General features: G+C 35.7%; 1 protein-coding gene across 1 annotated transcript in view; it reads right to left on the bottom strand.

Moving 5' to 3' along the window:
- The window catches only part of cacna1g (calcium channel, voltage-dependent, T type, alpha 1G subunit), a 219,791-nt gene that overhangs the window by 156,798 nt on the left and 43,648 nt on the right, over positions 1-19,345 (bottom strand). The window contains exons 4-8 of the mRNA XM_056470083.1: positions 15,428-15,587; positions 11,642-11,933; positions 8,578-8,670; positions 4,856-5,678; positions 1,429-1,805 (exon numbers count right to left, since the gene is read on the bottom strand). Of these exons, the coding sequence (XP_056326058.1) occupies positions 1,429-1,805; positions 4,856-5,678; positions 8,578-8,670; positions 11,642-11,933; positions 15,428-15,587 (1,745 nt within the window). The remainder of the gene's footprint in view (positions 1-1,428; positions 1,806-4,855; positions 5,679-8,577; positions 8,671-11,641; positions 11,934-15,427; positions 15,588-19,345) is intronic.

Raw genomic sequence — 19,345 nt, 5'->3', positions numbered from 1 at the left:
GTTAAAACTCGTCTTTCTCATACCAGGAGTACACAAACGTACATTGTCCCATTTTGCAGTCTGTTTCGTTGTATGGTTTCACTAAATGTGGAGAGCGTCACCTCACCTTCCTGCGTTTGTTGCAAATTACGTGACATCACCCCGATGGAGGAGCTTGGCCGGACATGCCCCGGCCTGAACCAATCGCGTGGATCAAGCACACCGTTGTTAATATTAGGAGGAAAATAAATATATGTCTGCTTTTTGGAGTCAAACTCTCTGGACAACGCTTTAAGATAAAAAAATAATTTAAATGTAAGACCTCGTAAAAACACGATTAAGACTTTTTAATACCTTTTAAGGGTCTTAATTTTCTCATAATTGATTTTTCAACTACACTGAAAAAAATTATTCAAAGATGATTCCTTGGATTTACTAAATATTTTACGTTAAGTGGTTGTAAACTATTTATTTAGGCTGAATTTAAACAAACAAATTAAGCTGAACAACATTGCTCAATTTAATTTGTTTGTTTAAATTCAACACAAATAAATTGTTTGCAACAGTTTTTTCAGTGTATTAGTACTTTTTAAGACCCCGCGGACACCCTGTAATAGCAAAAATACATAAATCAGTGTACAGTATACATAAGAAAAAGTAAATAAATTTTTAAACAAATCATTCTGGGCTCTGTAAATTCATCTAATAAACTGCATTCACTTTTGGAAAGATGGTTGTTTGAGATCACAAGGCTAAGGATCGAAATTCTTACCACTGCCCACATTTTAATCCCTGGTTGCCAGCAGACGTTCCCATTTTCTTCATATTTTCTGAATAACTCTCAAATTACCATAATAAATCATACTAATCACAGTGAGTGATGATGAATGTTGTTTTCTTGTCTGAGAATTAACCATTTTCAGAGAGAAAATATAAAACTCAATATCTCACACAGAGGAATTCATCATCCTTCAAAGTTGCGATGTTTCATAAAATACTGATAATTTTCCTAGTTCTTCATGTCAAAGCTCTAAGTTTCGACTTCAATCAAGTGCAAAGTGGGCATGAACTGTACTGTGTACCCTCCAAAGGCTCTGTGAGGCAACTTTTAGATGTAAAAATCATTGAAAATACTGAGATATGTGCCAGTTGCCTTCTCTTTTCATTTCAGCCTAAGACTCATGCTCATTTTCTAGTATGGTGAATTACGTGCAGTACTATTGTAAACAACCTAAGCATGCTAAACATGGAAAGTCTTGCACTCCATTGCATTGAGCACACAAAATGCCAGTAGGATAGGTGTTGTTTGCATAGAAAGACATTAATTGCCATTAGCTATGAAAAATTCCACCTTTCTAAAAACACCTGAGACAAACATGCAATTTTCTCTTATAAATGAGAATTTCCAGAAATCAAATCAGCAGAATGAGCATAGAGACGTGCACTAACCTGCTCATGGTACTCGATGCCCATGCTGAGAGTGTTAATAAGAATGGCGATCATTATTCCTTGTCCAAAATACTTGCTGTCCACAATCTTGCGAAAAGTGCCGCAGACCAGCCTCCAGAAATCGATCACCTTTGTTGCCCGTGCTCCTAATGCAAACTTCTTCTTCTTCTTAGGACCTCTGCTGTCCCGATAATGGGCAACTTGTGTCTCATAGACACCCTCACTGTCAGAGTCTGCCGTCTCATTACCATCTATTCCCTCAGAGTCATTGGCCATTGATTTGGCACAATACGGACAGGTTTCAGGGTCATAGGTCAGAGCTGTGTCTATGTTTGTGCTACTGCAGTTCATGAGGGCATCCTTGGAGATGACCTTGCCTGAAAGATATAATAAACAAAAAAAATCTGAAACATTATGCATGGTCAAATGTCTTTTATATGAAATATTTCAGTGTTGCATTATTTTCAATCATTTATCATTGTTTAAAATCTTGAAAAAATGTTTTTGGAATTTCCCTTTTGAAATTCTACAATTACAAATAGAACAATTAAAAAAATGAATAAATAATAATTGTTTAATTTAAACAACAACAACAGCAACAACAACCACCTGTAATCAAAGCTGCATCTGAAATGGCCTACTATCAAAGAGGATAGAATACATAAGACAGGTCACTTGTATAGTTTTGAATGGGCAAAATTGTAACAGTCGATATGGCGAATGAAGCCCTGTCTACCAATTTGCAATTTATACACACTAACGATTCTCCGAGGGAGAAGCTCGGACCAGACGTGTGCTTTACGACAATTTATGTGTTCAACAAACACTGGAATCTCAGCAAATACTTGCTTCACAGACATAAAAAATATATACACATAAAGCTTGAAATCTGTACCTTTAATTTTATTGTTTTAATTTTATCTGTTGTTGTTTAATTTTATTGGCGATTCCAAATGTAATCGTAAGCTTGGCAAACACTTCTGGAGAATTTGATGTTTCCCTATTCAGACAGAATGCCTGAGCATACTGCCAGAGAGGCGCTTCATAGATGGCTGTCGAGTGAAATGACTTGCTTTAAAGGGACTTTGCTACTACTCAAGTGTGTACTACATTTGAATTTGAATTTAATACACAACCATTAAAAAAGTATGTTTGATACCAGGGGTCACCAACCCTGTTCCTGGAGAGCTACTTTCCTGCAGATTTCAGTAGCAACCCTGACCAAACACACCTGTCTTTAATTATCAAGTACTGCTTCAAGTCCTAATTAATTGGTTCAGGTGTGTTTAATCAGGGTTGGAGCTGAATTCTGCAGGAAGGTAGCTCTCCAGGAACAGGGTTGTTGACCCCTGTTCTATATAAGCTGTGTCTTATTTCAGAGACTTCATCCTCTAAAGGATGCATTTAAAGGGCACAGCATCATCGCAGTGCAACGAAGGCTGTCTCATTTAAAAAAAAAAATCAAAGTCTCCTTCAAATGCAGCCTAAAAATGCATCCTTTGTTTCCCAGGTAATGAATGATACATCAGGTGGATCCTTTGCAGCCTCGAACATCCCATCAAGATTAAATGTATGAATTAGGTTTATTTTACTTGGATATCTACACACATGTTAAAAAACAAAAAGAGTATGACATGTCTAACTAAAAAGTGATTTTATAGACAGTTATGTGCACATGTATGGATCAAAGGATCAAATTATATTTCCAGTTTCTGTAAACCAGATTGTTTTGTATTCAGATCGCTTAATATAAGTTTTAAATTCACTTTGAGAAAGAGACATTACAAATGTTATTACCGCTTATTAACAAGAGCTGTTAAAGTTGCTAGGTGATGAGATCTGTCATTGTAGGCTACATTGTCTCATTTCAAAACACTCGACTTGTGAGAACGTTAAAAGACTCACCTTTATAGTATAAATGTGAGTAGGATGAATGGAGTTTGAACGTACTACATCATCCATTTGTCATTGTTATGTGACCTATCTGTGTTAGTTGCATCTCTTCACTCTCAGTCATGAATTTTTTTTATGTGACATTATAGGATCCTAGGGTTCATTGGATGTGTATTTCAGAATTTTCCAGAAGTAGCATGTCATCCGGGTACTTCTTGCATACTGTTTTTTCTGATACTATGAATTCAAAAATACTATGCTCGGACACTGTTTTTAGTGTACTATATAGTATGGAAGTATGCAATTTCGGATGCAGCTCAATATCGTAGACTTTCATATTGGTTTAAAAAATAAAATAAATTGGTTTAAAAAACGATATTCCCCACTTTGGATTAATACAGCTCCAGTTGCTTCTAATTTTTTTTTGAGATTATGATTGTTAAAGTTTTTGTGGCAAAAATGATGTGGGGATCAATTATTCTAAATAAAGTCTTCATTTACACAACATTAATTTTCTTACCGGCTTAGTCCCTTTATTACCCAGGGGCCGCCACAACGGAATGATTCTGCCAAACTTATTCAGCATATGTTTTACACAGCAGGTGCCGTTCCAATTTACACAACATATACTTTTTATTTATTTATTTTTAAGATTTTTTTTATAATATTCACAGGTAATTTGCAAATTATTGTTGTAAAGCTGTAAATGCATATAACACCAAACAATAAATATAGCTGTAGCTGTTTATCATAAAACTTATCATAAAACTGCAAATAACGTTTCACACTTCATTCAAAATAAAAATATATATATATAAAGTTGAATCAGAATTATTAGCCCCCCTGTTTATTTTTTCCCCCAATTTCTGTTTAACGCAGAGAAGATTTTTTCAACACATTTCTAAACATAATAGTTTTAAAAACTCATTTATTTTATTTTTGCCTTGATGACAGTAAATAATATTTGACTAGATATTTTTCAAGACACTTCGAAAAAGCTTAAAGTGACATTAAAAGGCTTAACTAGGTTAATTAGGTTAACTAGCCAGGTTAGGATAATTAGGCAAGTTATTGTATGACGATGGTTTGTCCTGTAGAGTGTCGAAAAAATATATAGCTTAAAGAGTCAAATAATTTTGACCTTAAAATGTTTTTTAAAAAATTTTAATGATTAAATTAATATTATTCTAGCCTAAATAAAACAAATAAGACTTTCTCCAGAAGAAAAAATGTTCTCAGACATACTGTGAAAATTCCCTTGCTCTGTTAAACATCATTTGGGAAATAATAAAAAAAAACTCAAAGGGGGCTAATAATTCTGACTTCAACTGTATATTATTCCTTTCAATTTAATAGTATAGAAGTCTCTATAACAACCATTTCAGATTTTAATCTTCACTGAATGTAACTTTATTATTAAGTGTTACCATCTAAAACTTAAAGAGATAATATTTGTCCATAGCACCCAGCCATACTTTAGCCTAATAAGTGGCACATAACTCTTTCAACTTTTCAATCAAAAAAGTGCATTTACCAGGAGGACCTTGAGTCTCCACCAGGCACTGTGAGGTGTTGATGGGATTTGGCGGTATGTTCAGGCTGGTAAGGACACTAGCAGTGCAGCTGCTTCCTCCAGGATCCAGGATTCTCTGTCTGAGCTGCTCTAAGGCCAGAGACGACTGTAAAGTGGGGTAGTTCTTATGTACTGGAGCTGCAAAGGGCACTGAGTTCCTCTTATACGCCTGAAGAACTGTGGGAGAAGGTGAAAGGCCACATCGAAGTGGCTCGAGGTGACCCGAGACCTGATAAACACTATGTACCGATTCGGCACTACTGGGGCCAAAAGACCCACTAAAGGCGTCCTGCTGAGGGACAATGACAGGTAACATTAGATTGACATTGCCACTTTTGTTGACAACGCCACTCTGTGAAGGATTGTCCACCTCTCGTCCCCCGTCAGATCGGACACTCCCATTGCCCAAATGATAGTGATGGTGGAGGTGGTGGTGATGATGGTGCATGATGTGACGAATAGATCCCTGACGCTGCTTCTGTCGACGTCTTTTAGTGGGTGGTGCTTCCAGAGGTGGAGAAGCACAGATCCTCAGGCCTGCCCGGCGACCCGCAGCCCGGATGAGGTGAGCGATTTGTCTGGTGCCTTTGCGGATGACGTGGACCAGGTATTTGAGCAGCTCATCATAGCAGCTTCCAGGCTCGGAGTAGCTGTTGAGAGTGCTGGCGTTGGACCTGAAGCGAACTCGCTGTTCCTTCATCAGCTGACTCTCCCGTTGCTTGGTCTCGGAGAACTGTGTCGCTATGACAACTAGACAAAGGTTGATCATGAAGAACGAGCCCACCTGAAAAACAGCAAAGGGAGTTGAGCAGATCATGAACGCAGAGAGAGCTTCGCTGCTCATTAACAACGGTGGTACTGGAACAACAAGAAAAGATGGAATGATAAAAATAGAAAGCAGAAAATCAATGGTTGTTGCATGTTCTACCAGGACAAAATAATAGATTGGAGGTTTAATCAAAGCCACCTCTAAAGAAAGGTATCCCAAAAATAAAAGATCCAGTTACTTACATTTACTTACTATTATGTAATTCAAAATCTGTTTAATTTACTTTCATCCTAATAACACAAAAGGCATTCTGAGAAATGTGATTATGCTTCCCAAGCATTGTCAAACAGTTCAGGTAGCAAATATTTTACAATATTGGGAACCAGGGCTTGACATTTACTTTTTTGATCACCAGACACTGTGGCTAGTTTTTCCAATGTTACTAGCCACTGGCCATTTTCACTAACCACAATTGTGTTGTTGGGAAAATTTGAATTTGTCAAAATAAATTTGACTTTGGCATGCTAAAAAATTAAACATTTTGTGTTATGTCCACATGCCTCCTCGTTAATTTAACTTTTTTTTATTTCACATGACTTTTAAGGGCTCAAAACTGAGGCCCAATCCCAATTCTACACCTTAGCCCTTCCCCTTAACCCTACCCCCTCGTTTTGCGCGTTCACGTGAAAGAGTAGTGGTGTCCCAATTCTCTTTTTATATATATATATATATATATATATATATATATATATATATATATATATATATATATATATATATATATATATATATATATATATATATATATATATATATATATATATATAGCGCTGTCGTCTCACAACCAGAAGGTTGCTGGTTCGAGCCTCGGCTGGGTCAGTTGGCATTTCTCTGTGGAGTTTGCATGTTCTCCCCGCACTCATGTCAGTTTCCTCTCGGTGCTCCAGTTTCCCCCACAGTCCAAAGATATGCGGTTCAGGTGAATTAGGTTAGCTAAAATTGTCCGTAGTGTTTGTGTGTGAATAAAAGTGTATGAGTGTTTCCCAGTGATGGGTTGCAGCTGGAAGGGCATTCGCTGCATAAAACATGTGCTGGATAAGTTGGCAGTTCATTCCGCTGTGGCGACCCCAGATTAATAAAGGGACTAAGCCGAAAAGAAAAAGAATGAATGAATGTTGGGTTGGGGTAAGGGTTACTGTAAGTTGGCATGTACTTGCAAAGTTTCTTATAGTCAGTTTAATGTGTTGAAGGAGCAGTATCAATAGATATTAAGCAGATAGTCTACTAATACACAAATGAGAAGGAGTTGCCATGTTTGTTTCAGTCAACAAAATGTGCAATAGGGACCATCAAAATAAAGTGCTACCGGGGGAAAACATAAAGATGAGGATGAGTTTTGTAATTTTTATAACAATTTACTAGAATAAACAAAACATGATTCTTTGGATGTGACAAACATTTGCAACAACATTCATTACTTCTTTTTTCCTTTTCCAAAAATAGTTAAAGCTACAAAATGCATCCAGATGTTACAGCATAAAACTGACTTAATAGACTTAATTTTCTTAATTAATCTCTGCTAATCTTGAGGCACACCACTGTGACATTTGATCTAACAACAACAAAACTGAAATTAGACATAACTGATATTTATATGAGATATTGGTGGAATCTAGCATTACATTAGCAAGGCTATACGTTTTGTTCTGCTGAACACAAAATAATATATATTGAACAATGTTCGAAAACCATTGATTTCATAATGTTTTCCTATTATGGATGTCAATGGTTACAGGTTTTCCAAATATTTTTAAATATATTCTTTTTTGTTCAACAGCAACAACAAAAACTCAAACTGGTTTGGAACAAATCAGGGGTGAGTAAATGATGACTGAATTTTCAGTTTTGCGTGAACTATTCATTTAATGGACAGAAAATGTGATGTTATGCAAATTAAGTTGATTAATGTTTAATTACTGACACTGCTGCTTCCTGTTTTGCCTCCTCAGCTTTTGTGACTTCAAGCTAGATTCCACTACATATACTCTAATAGTAGCCTGACCTTCTTTCCTTCATTTACATATATGATGTAAACACAAATGCACAAATTACAAAAGCATGTCATTCCTGAAATTTCAGACAGTTTTATAGGACTTTTTGTGACATACATGTTCATCGTTTAAATGCTGGCGATTGTGAACAAAACATTACATAAGGTGCGTCCCAAATCGCATCCTTGTGCACTATTGTACACCATTTTGTAGTATAATTATTGTAAGTAATGCGTTCACACTGAAAACTCTAAAAATAGTAAGTGCACTTTAATTACCCGGATGATGCACTCATTCAACTGGTAAAATGAAGTGTGAAATGATCGACACTTCACGCACCGCAGCTTTGTTCACGTAACAGAAGGGGCGGAGCTATCGGGCGCACATGTTAAATTACTTTATTTATTTTGGATTGTGAAAGCAAAACTTTGCTATGAGAGTGGTTATAGCGCCTCCCGGTGGTGAATGTGGTTATACTCATGGCAGTTAATATTTGGTAGTTTGGTCATCCATTTCGCTAATTTAGCAACCGACAGACATCATCTGGAAAACGATTTGAATTTCTGCTTAGTGAAAAATAACATTAGTGTTCCATTTGGAATGACACTACATTCATATACTAGGCTGCTGAGTGTGTAAGTGCATAAGTACATAGTGTATAAGTGCATAGTGTAGAGTGTGCCATTTGGGGCGCAGCTTTAGTGGTGCATTTAAATCTGACACTGTGTTTGACTAGTGAACTGTCTGACAGAGTTACATCAGAGACCCCATAAGACAGTCTGTCTGGTCAATGACAGTGATCGTCCAGATATCACTCTCATAAACATGTCCAGATATGCCCAGCTCAGCCCAAAGCCACTCACTATTATCAGGAGGATGAAGTATATGAAATTGTAGAAGGAGTGAGCATCCATAACAAAGTACATGATGTCCACCCAGCCCTCCAGAGTAATAACCTACAGGAAAGAAGAAAAGCAGAGGGATTCAATGCAGCTTATGAGGTTTATGCAGTTTATGAATACATTATTTTAATACAAAACTATTTTAGAAAACTGACATCAACCTCAGGCATAGAAAAAAAGAAAAACATTGGTAGGATGCTACTTTCTAAACACTCACAAGCCAACCAAAAGCAGAAGTAATGCCTGATTATATGCTCCTGTGATCAGTTTTTGGTTCTGTACTCAAGCATGCATGATTAGGTCGACAGTACAGATATCTTATGCTCAGGGGAGACACCCTACCCAGCATGCATTCTTCGTTCCCTTTGATTAATCTGTCACAGATTAGGGAGAAACAGGGGAATGCAAAACCGGAAAGGCATTTTTCTTGCTATTTACAGGGCAATTGGGTGTGCTTGCAGGATGATGGGCTGTCAGACAGCTAATTCATTTTTAGATGCTAAAAATTAAGCGGCTAACGACAGAACTGGCCCCTTGCAGCAGGAAGATTAAGTCACCGGGCCGTTCCACAGTTCAGTACATGACAGTCTCTTTAATATTTAATAGATTTCTATTTTGGTGTGTTGTAAACATATGAAAAAAATGAAAGTTTAATTTAATTTGAGATTAAAATCGGTCAGCTCGAACTCTCGGATGGATGCAGCAGAATTAAAACCTTATCATCCATTTGTGATTAAAGAACACTAAAAAAATTAATAAAGGCAGCTGATCCCAGCAATTGTCTTCATGCCAGACTTTAAAAGGGCTAATCCAAAATCCCAGGGCAAATCAGCTTTGTTATTTAAACACATTGTTAGCATATCGCCGAACAGTAAGGAAAGTCAGGTAAGGACATTTGGGTTCATGATAGTAAATTCAGCCTCATTTCGGATTTATTAGGATTAATTACTGTGACCATAAATTGTATATTTGATGGATACATTAGTATAACTCAATAATTATGTATTCCTTTTAATATTAAAATTCTGTAAATGTGTGTAAAATAAATGAACAAATACTTTTTTTTTTTTTTTTGCATTTTTTATAAATAGTCTGTAAATGTAAAATGTATACTATTGTGCGAAAGAAAGAAAAAATAATGACTTATTTTCAATTGAAAGTGAAACATTTATTGAAGTAAAATGAGTTTGGCTTTAAAAATTATTCTTTTTGATATTTTTGTTAAGATTTTTTGTAGAAAATATAAGTATTTAAAAAATATCTTGTTTTATTACAGTTTTTTTTAGTCGCTTTGGTACATTACTCAGAAAACTGGACTGCTTGTATAATCCTCACATCATTCTTTTGTACATCCATGTAAATGATTACTTGCATTTCTCTGATGTTTCCTACATTATTAATTGCTTATGTCAAGTTGGTCAAAATGTATTATTTTAGTCTCTGTTGAATAGTCTCACCCCCCACAACATTTAATCATTTGTTTATGGCTTAAGTAATTCATTCATTCATTCATTCATTCATTTTCTTTGTATTACGCAGCGGATGCCCTTCCAGCTGCAACCCAACACCGGGACACACACTCTTACATTCATGCACATACAGACAATTTAGTTTAGTCAGTTCAACCGGAGCACCCAGAGGAAACCTTTGCGAACATGGGGAGAACATGCAAACTCCACACAGAAATGCCATTAGACTTTTTTTTTAATCGGTCTACAATCGGTACATTTCTCTCAGGTGAATTTTGACTTTCTAATCTCAGAGGAGATTGTCCAATGTTCACGTGTCTACTTTTGTTTTTTGTTTTTTTCTTTGTGATAGTAGCAATGTATTTTCCTTTCAGTATCACAATGACACGATCTTTCAACAAATTACAGTACAAACAAAAAAAAATTCTACCATAGTTTTCATTAGAACTAAGGATGTCCCAATCAGGTTTTTTTGCCCTCTAGTCAGAGTTATTTGATTTTGAGTATCTGCCGATACCAAAACCCAATCTAATACTTCTATGATACATTAAAAAAAAGAATAAAGAAGAGCAAAAAAACAGATTCAGTATGTTCCTTATTTTTTTATTAATTCACCTTATTTTAACATTCAACAACTAGGTAGGTAGAGGTAGAAGTATCTCGAACAATCAAGTAATAAATAACATCACTTTTTCGCTTTTGGACTTTAGTGCAACAGTAAATTTAAAAAAAATCTAATATAAAAACCTCAACTTCAATACCAGGCAGGCAATGCCAAGTTTACATATCCCACAGTTTGCTATGGCAATGATGTCGTCATCAACATTATAATACCTTCAGACCACAGTTAAAATAATATTATATTATATATAATATAATATATCCAAATCCATATATATATATATATATTTGAGTCCTGATCAAGAGGTAACGTGCGATTGTAATCAAGTTTGAAACCGCGTGATCGAGCCCGATTTCTGATCACGTGATCAGATCTGGACATCCCTAATCAGAACATCCCTCCAGAGCACACTGTTATATTGAAAATATGACTAGGTAATTTGTCTTATCCGCACACAATGACACAAAGATTTATCATTCAGACGGCACTGACATGTATATTGACAAAGAAATGTAGTTTTGAGAAATGAACTAAGGATTTTGAGATTTAATTGTATGCATTGTTTTGAGAAAGTTTTGCAAATTTCATTTCTGATCTGAGAAATGTATCAAAGCGACTGAGAAAAACTGTATTAGGTGTTAAAAATACTAATAATATGGTAAACACATGGTTCATTTTTTTAAAATAATAAATTGTTGACCCTTAATGTGAAAGTAGTAAACAGATTTCCAGTGTTATCATGGATTAACTTTATGTTAGATAATGGCAAAGTAATCTACATTTAAAAATAGCATAAACTAAACAAATGGATTACAAGCAATAATCTAACAAGATATGCATTCTTGCATCCTCATTAAACTGCACTGTAGGTGTTTTATAGGTCTTCATACAAGACTTCACAGCATCAGCAATAAAAACAAGACAAATCACAGACCTGAAAGATGGCAATCCAGGCATATCCAATGTTATCAAAGTTTATGGCCCCCTTGAAGGGATTGGCCTCTCCGGCGGAGCAGTTGGTGTAATACTTGTTCCAGTTGACGCAGGTGGTGTTGTCTGTGCTATTGTAAGATGCCATGTCCAGCTGGCACTGCCGGCCCTCCTCATGGAGCGTGGGGACGGAGGTGCACAGACGCATGCCGTTCTCCCTTGGTTGGGAGCAGATAAACGGGTTTTCATCGTCATTTTCTGTGTGGTAGTACTTGCGAAGTTCTAGGCTGGTAGGTCTGTACAAAGGATAACAAGATGAATCAAATTTTATAAGTGGAGTTTGTTCTTAGACCAAGAGTGATAAATTATTTCTTCAAATAATAGTTTACTCAAAAACTGAAATGTAATCATTTTTTATGATTCTGCAGACCCACTGACCTTCCAAAACTAACAATATGAGAAAGTTTGAAATATGTATTCCCATCCAATTACAACAAAATAAGAGTGAGAGTTCAAAAAATGATTTACAAAGCTTTACAATAGAGCACGAAGCACAATAATCGTGGTCCATACCACTATTTCTGAACATATAAGTCTATATGTGTCTTCAATTATAACTTATTAGGTAATATATAAGTCGATATGTATTATATAAGTCTAATATATTATGTAATATGTATGTGACTTCAATGATAACTTATTAAGTTATCAAGTCGATATGTAATATATAAGTAGTATATATTAAGTAATATATAAGTCTATATGTGCCTTCAATGATGACTTATTAGGTAATATATAAGTCGATATGTAATATATAAGCCTTATATATTATGTAATATATAAGTCTATATGTGCCTTCAATGATGACTTATTAGGTAATATATAAGTCGATATGTAATATATAAGCCTTATATATTATGTAATATATAAGTCTATATGTGCCTTCAATGATGACTTATTAGGTAATATATAAGTCGATATGTAATATATAAGCCTTATATATTATGTGATATATGTCTATATGTGTCTTCACTTATTTTCCCCCTTTTTAATTACATTCTTTTAATGTTGCAGAATTTGCGCCACACAGTATCAAAAATGGTATCGAATATCAATATTTTTTAAGGTATCTTACCAAAGTAGGAAATTCTAATATTGTGACAACATTAGTACACACCAATTTAAAGTTTTATTTATTTATTTATTTATTTATTTATTTATTTATTTATTTATTTATTTATTTATTTATTTATTTATTTATTCATTCGTCATTTCGCAGCTTGACAGCTCTTGTACTCATCTGCAAGTTTAGCAAATGGCCATGATACATGTATTTAAACACATCTTTCAAGTTCTCTTAAGCTAAAATCTATGGAATGTAAGGCACACAGTGTGGACAACTAATGCAAATGAGTGTAAATCAAGTGTGCACTGAGCAATAACTCAACCGATGAAGACCTCAGTTTTCACCGCTTAGCTTCAGCTTCTTGTAGCGTTGGGCAAACACCCATTTAAGCATCAGTCAGGCTGCAGCGAGATCAGCGGTAACTATCTCCACAAGAAAAGCCATTGAGCAAGGCCTAGCTCTAATGACGTTTGGCTCTGACACTGGATAATTGGGCCGTCTGTCAACACAAATTCACCTCAGAGAGAAAGTGCCATGGTGAATTAGCTACACAAGTACCGTCAATTACCCATTGGGACAAATCCTAGCCTTCCAAAGAACCCTGCCCCTTGAAATATTTATTTCTTAAGAGCAATTTAACAGTTTAAGACCGTCTTAATGTTATATAATCACTGCTGTAAGCCAATCTCTGTGAGGCAGTGGAATTCCTTCAGCACGCTGTGTTAGCCAGGCCGTGAATCCATGGGGTCTCATTTCTGCTCTCAGTGCTATGATAGCTGTGGGCTTTACAGTGCTAGATAGTAAACACAATGAATTGATTCATTGTTGACAATTAGTGAAAGCAAAAACCCAGAAATTTGATTGGGATCTCATTACTTGATTTTTTATAGGTTTAATTTCATACACATTCCAAATCAGATTTGGAAATAGTTACTAGGGCATTTGCTTTCAAGTGCAAAAGTCAATAAATTATGTATTTAAAGTCACAAAGATGACCTAGCAATTCTCCAATTGTCATGCTCATCTTGTCAGAGAAGCACAGAGTAATAAATCAGTAGTTAATCTACTCTGAACACCAGAGAGCGCTCTTGTGCAGAAACTCCAAGTACTGTATGTCACAAAGAAGAAACCCAGAATATCCCCATAGCATTGTATAATAACATAGGCTGCGTCTGAAACTGCATACTTCCATACTATACAGTACGTTAAAATCAGTATGCGAGCCGAGTAGTATGTCCGAATTCATAGAATTCGAAAATAAGTATGCGAGAAGTACCCTGATGACTTTCTTCCAGCGAGATTCTGAAGTGCGCATCCCATGCATGCTGTGCTATCCCATGATGCCCCTGCGAGCGAATTCATGAATGGGAGTAAAGCGACGCAACTGACGCAGGTAGGTCACATGATGGTGACAAAATGGCAGATGTAGTACGTCTGAATTCCATTCATACTTTTCACATTCATACTATATAGAACGTACTTTTCTAACGGCCGAAAAGTACATATAAATTCAAATGCAGTTTTATAAGTAAAAATGCAGTATTTTTTAAAAAAGTGACGACTTTTTTGTTATTACTGAAGATTTTTATACTCTCTTGTGTCCATATTGTAACGTTCCAACTGCCGTTTGCCCCACCCCTGCCTGTGAGCACTCACAGGCAGCCCAGTTCTTTTAGTTCAGATATTTTAGTGACGGTTTCAGAACTTGGTCTGAGTTTATTACGTCTGAAAGATTACTGAAAAAATTTACTACACATCTACACTAATATACTGTATTCAAACAGCAATACATTTAGTTAAATTAACATGCATACATAAAGCATAGTGCCAATATAAATACCCCCATAGGCTGTTAAACAGAAACGTTTGGAAATGATAAAATTAGTAATATGCAAATTGACAGTGACATTTAGCGACATTTCGGGCAGAGCTTAGCGCCTTTTCATTGAAAATAGTTGGCAACACTGTGTATATCAAGAAGATTTAACTGCTTTCATTGATTCAGCACGACTAATAATCAAACTGAAATAGTATTCCTTTTAAAATAAGTTTAAAAAAATGTCTAGACCAAAAAAGTTACATTTCTTTTTTTTTTTATTTAATATGTATTTAAAGCTTCAAAATTTTTTGTGGAATTTTGCTTTTATTTTGATGTAAGTTAACTAGAACAACCCTTTATCAGTGAGCTTTACTGATTAAGTTACTGCTGCACAATCACTGACCCTTTTAGAACTAAAGGAGGTTTATCAAACTGAACTTCTAATAAATGTGACTAAAATGTTGAAAGATTTTTAAAGCTTTTCAAAAGACCAGCTACTTTGATGTTGACGCATGCTAACCAGAAGGGATTGTAACCTTTGTATACAATTGTAAAATTAATATATAAATAATTTAAAAAGCAAACCATTCAATAAGTGTTTATTCGCAAATTTTTTTTGCATATGCTTTTATCCCCATATAAGATCAACATATAAAAATGGACAATAACAAAGCTATCCATAGTCCTTTCCTTCAAAAAAATCAGAAAAGTGGACAAAAGAAACTGATTAAAATCCAAGTATGAATGAAAATGTGTTTCCCTCTCTTATTTGTGATACAATCCACCCAAATGTATTCTGACACCAGGTGTAAACAGTACATGAAATCCCAGGCCATGAGACTCACAGGGAGAAGTTTTCAGGTAAGAAGCAGCGGTTGCGGAGGAGCCCGGCCCACAGCTGGACTCCGACGATCCCAAAAATGAAGAAAACAAAGAAGCAAAGCAGCAGCACATTGCCCAGCATGGGGAGAGTGTCAAGTAGAAGCGTCACCAGGATTCTCATACCTGCAACACAATGAAAGAGCAGCTAAAGTGTCATTTCACCCTTAACACAAAAATAACACTGTAGTTATAATAAAAAGATACTGCCTCAAGCATATTGTTCTCGTAAAACACATGAAATTATAGCACTATAATATACCAAACAAACTCAAGTTTATGGAGGCTCACTGTAAAACCTACAGAATGAATGTTTATATGCGCCAGTAAAAAAAAAATAAAAATCTTTGCTGATACCCAGGTTTTTCAGACACGGTTGCAGTGGCTTTTCCAATATATCTGCCCTCTGTCAAAGCACAATGCCAGCTGACTGGAGCATAAATGATGAAAATCATTTCCTGTTCAGGTTTTGGCGGGTAATTGGTGGAGCAGGGTAATCCAGCCGGTGCTCCCTGGCAGTCAGTGGGTGATAACTAACTGTGGCCGGCTGTAATTTCCACATTTGGAGGAAGAGTGAGTGGCGATAAGCACTGAGGCATTAAGAGCAATGAATGACAATAGAGGGCCCGTGTCATCATATAAAATGGCCCTCCGCTGTGTGGCTTTACAGTGCACGGTATTGTGCAGATTCTGCATTTCTCAAAGCAGACGCCTTCAAGAAAGGTTTTACCTCTCAAATTCAGGTTCTCTAATGAAACGCTCTGATGGAAACACAGAATAATTTATGTCTTGCTAATTACAGTAGGAAGCGCGGTGCCATTTTGTGAGCGCTTATCAGCGTATATTTATTTACTTGTAATTAGCGAATGGTGAGTTCAGAACAACAATCAAGGTCTCTGAAATTCAGACTGTTTCTTCCAATTACGACGTGTTTCTTGTGGATAAACCAGTGCTTGGAGATTTGTGCACAGAAAACTTCGGTCATTAGTGAGTCCAAATGCGCGTGGAGTTCACCCTAGCACAGCATCTCAGCTAAGCTTGCCAAGTCAGGGCTTAACAAGCATTGAATCAGTGACAGCGGCACAGATCCGTGTCCTTTACAAACTGAGAGGTAATTCCCCACAGGGACGTGTATTTCCTGGAGAAAAATCACCTTCAGGAATGTTGGTCCCTTAAGGCCTGACAAAATGAAAGCAGGGTCATATGAGTTTCCTCACAATATGATAATGGATTGTCTGAGTTTGTGCTAACTTGAAGTTTGTTGAAGTTCGCGTGAACCGGAAGCTCCTACCAACTTCACTTTCAAGTTGTGAAATTTTATTTCAGTGGTCCTTTTCTTCATTGCTTATTTGCAGCACATCTTTGATTTGAGAGGTGTAGTACAGTATAATCTTCCAAAGCTGTTAAACTGGCATAACCACTTTTCTGTGGATCAACTTGTCAAGATTAATTAATTGTCCACTTCAAGTATATAAATGTCCACTAACAAAGTAATTAGTGTCAATCTTGATTCCATGAGGACTTTAATGTTGCTTGTTAACTTCTTTTGTGACTTTATGAAATTGTAGTTTTTTTTCTAAATTATGTTTATACACTACACAAAACATCAATCAAGATGCTCATGGCATGAGCAGTAAATGCTGTGCCATGAGCATTTTGACAGATTTTTTTGTGTAGGTGATTGGCTGAAACGGCAAAATAATGGAATATATTAAAGAGCCCCTATTATGGGTTTTTAAAAAACGACCTTCCGTGCAGTGTGTAATACAGCTCTAAGTGAAGTGAAATATCCAGCTAAGGCTTAAATCTGAAAGTGCACTGTGTGTAAAACTATTGACTCGGCTATAAAAGAGTCGACTCAGAGTGGTTTAAATGAATCATAAGGGTAACAAATCTTTAGCCGTTTCGGTGTGACGTTGATACGGAACTCAAGCCCCGCCCATTTGTTGCACGCGCAGAACCAGGAAATTGTAACCCCGCCCACAAACACTGTAGCAAAAAAAGAAGAAGACGACAAACACTGTAGCAGATCCCGATTGAATTAATTCGTGAAGACGCTGTGTTTTGTTACTTGTAACCGCTTGTAGTGTATTAGGTTAACTCTTTATATTCTTTTATCACGTCTAAAACCATGTTGAAACATGGCGCATGCCGCTTTCTTTACAGATTTAAACGGAATTGTGAGCTTGCGATCCACTGCCGTTTGTCATTGTTATGGCCACCATCAGCTATTCCTACACGCATGCGGCGGTCAAGTTTTTAAAAAGTTCAGCTTTTGCCACTATGTTGATTAATACTGAATGTGTGTCATGGTTAAGAATAGAGCAATATGCTGGTGTTTAACTGCATTGCTTCAATGCACTCCTGAATTGGGCTCACACATACACTCTGCACTCGGACTACTTCAAAATTGTTGATAAGCTGTGGTGGGCATTTCTTTCTGTCTCGCGCTGAATAAATCATGTGGGAGTTGTTGGGATAATTAGGTAAAAATAAATACATTTTATAAGACAATGTGTTTGTTGACCTTGCATTCATATCAGATTGTTGTTGGAGACACCCAAAATCAAAATATGACATTTTTTAATGCTGTGTACATTGAACGTGGTTCTTGAGCCAGCAGAGCAAATCAACATTATAAATGAACTGTAAATCTAGGATTTCTCAATTTATCTTTGGCATGTTTGGCTGTACTGAATTATGATACAATAGTGAAAAAAGGTACAAAAGATGCTGTTAGAGCTATATTGTATGTCATAGTGTTGACCACTAGGGCAGTATTTCTCAACCACGTTCCTGAGACAAGACTGCCTGTTTTGGATGTCTCCTTTGTCTGTCACATCCATTACAGGTTTTTCAGTTTCTACTAATGAGCTGATAAACTGAATCACTTGTATTAGGTTAAGGAGACATGGAAATGTGCTCAGCTGGTGGTCCTCCAGGGACATGGTTGAGAAACACTAAACCAAAGGTATCAGCACCGACATAGGTACACATTTATATATATTTATATATATATATATATATATATATATATATATATATATATATATATATATATATATATATATATATATATATATATATATATATATATATATACACACATTTATATATATATATATATATATATATATATATATATATATATATATATATATATATACACATTTATATATATTTATATATATATATATATATATATATATATATATATATATATATATATATATATATATATATATTTTTTTTTTTTTTTTTTTTTTTTTTTTTTTTTTTTAATTTGATTGTTTGTAGTTTCAACACTACAAAAATGTTTTAAAATATGTATTGCTGTTTGTGTGTACTGTGTGTGTATGTGCAATGTATATGTACACAAGTCACACTGTGATATGGCTGCAATGTTCTACTTTAATTAATCATTTAGACAGCACAAGTATGAAATAAAAAACAAAAATAAAAACCATATAGTGTCTCAAAAATCCTTTTGTGTGAGGAACTTCCATTTTCTCATTAATGCTGACAAATGAAATCAAGTAAATATATGACTTGCGCATCCCTGTTTCCTCATCTGACCCAGCTAGAGTATGTCAGTTTATAGCAATTCACTAATGCAAAAGGTCCAAGTGGCCGCAGGTGGCTAAACTCATTTATACACTCCTCCTGAAAAGATTATTTAGGGGGAGTCCATTCCCCAGGGGCAGACTGTAAATATCCCACCATAGCACTTCTGTTATGTTAAAAAGAGAGTCTCCAGGGCCACACAATGTGCCCGAGTCCCTGTGTTATGAAGAAGACCCCTGGGAAACCCCTGCCCTTTGGAGTCGTCCACATGCACCAAACAAGCTCAATAACAAAGCACAAGGGAAAAGGAGATCATAACC

Source organism: Danio aesculapii, chromosome 12 (genome assembly GCF_903798145.1).
Source record: "Danio aesculapii chromosome 12, fDanAes4.1, whole genome shotgun sequence".
NCBI classification, from domain to species: Eukaryota; Metazoa; Chordata; class Actinopteri; order Cypriniformes; family Danionidae; genus Danio; species Danio aesculapii.
The sequence above is the reverse complement of the archived record's forward strand: the minus strand, read 5'-3'. Positions and strand labels throughout refer to the sequence as shown.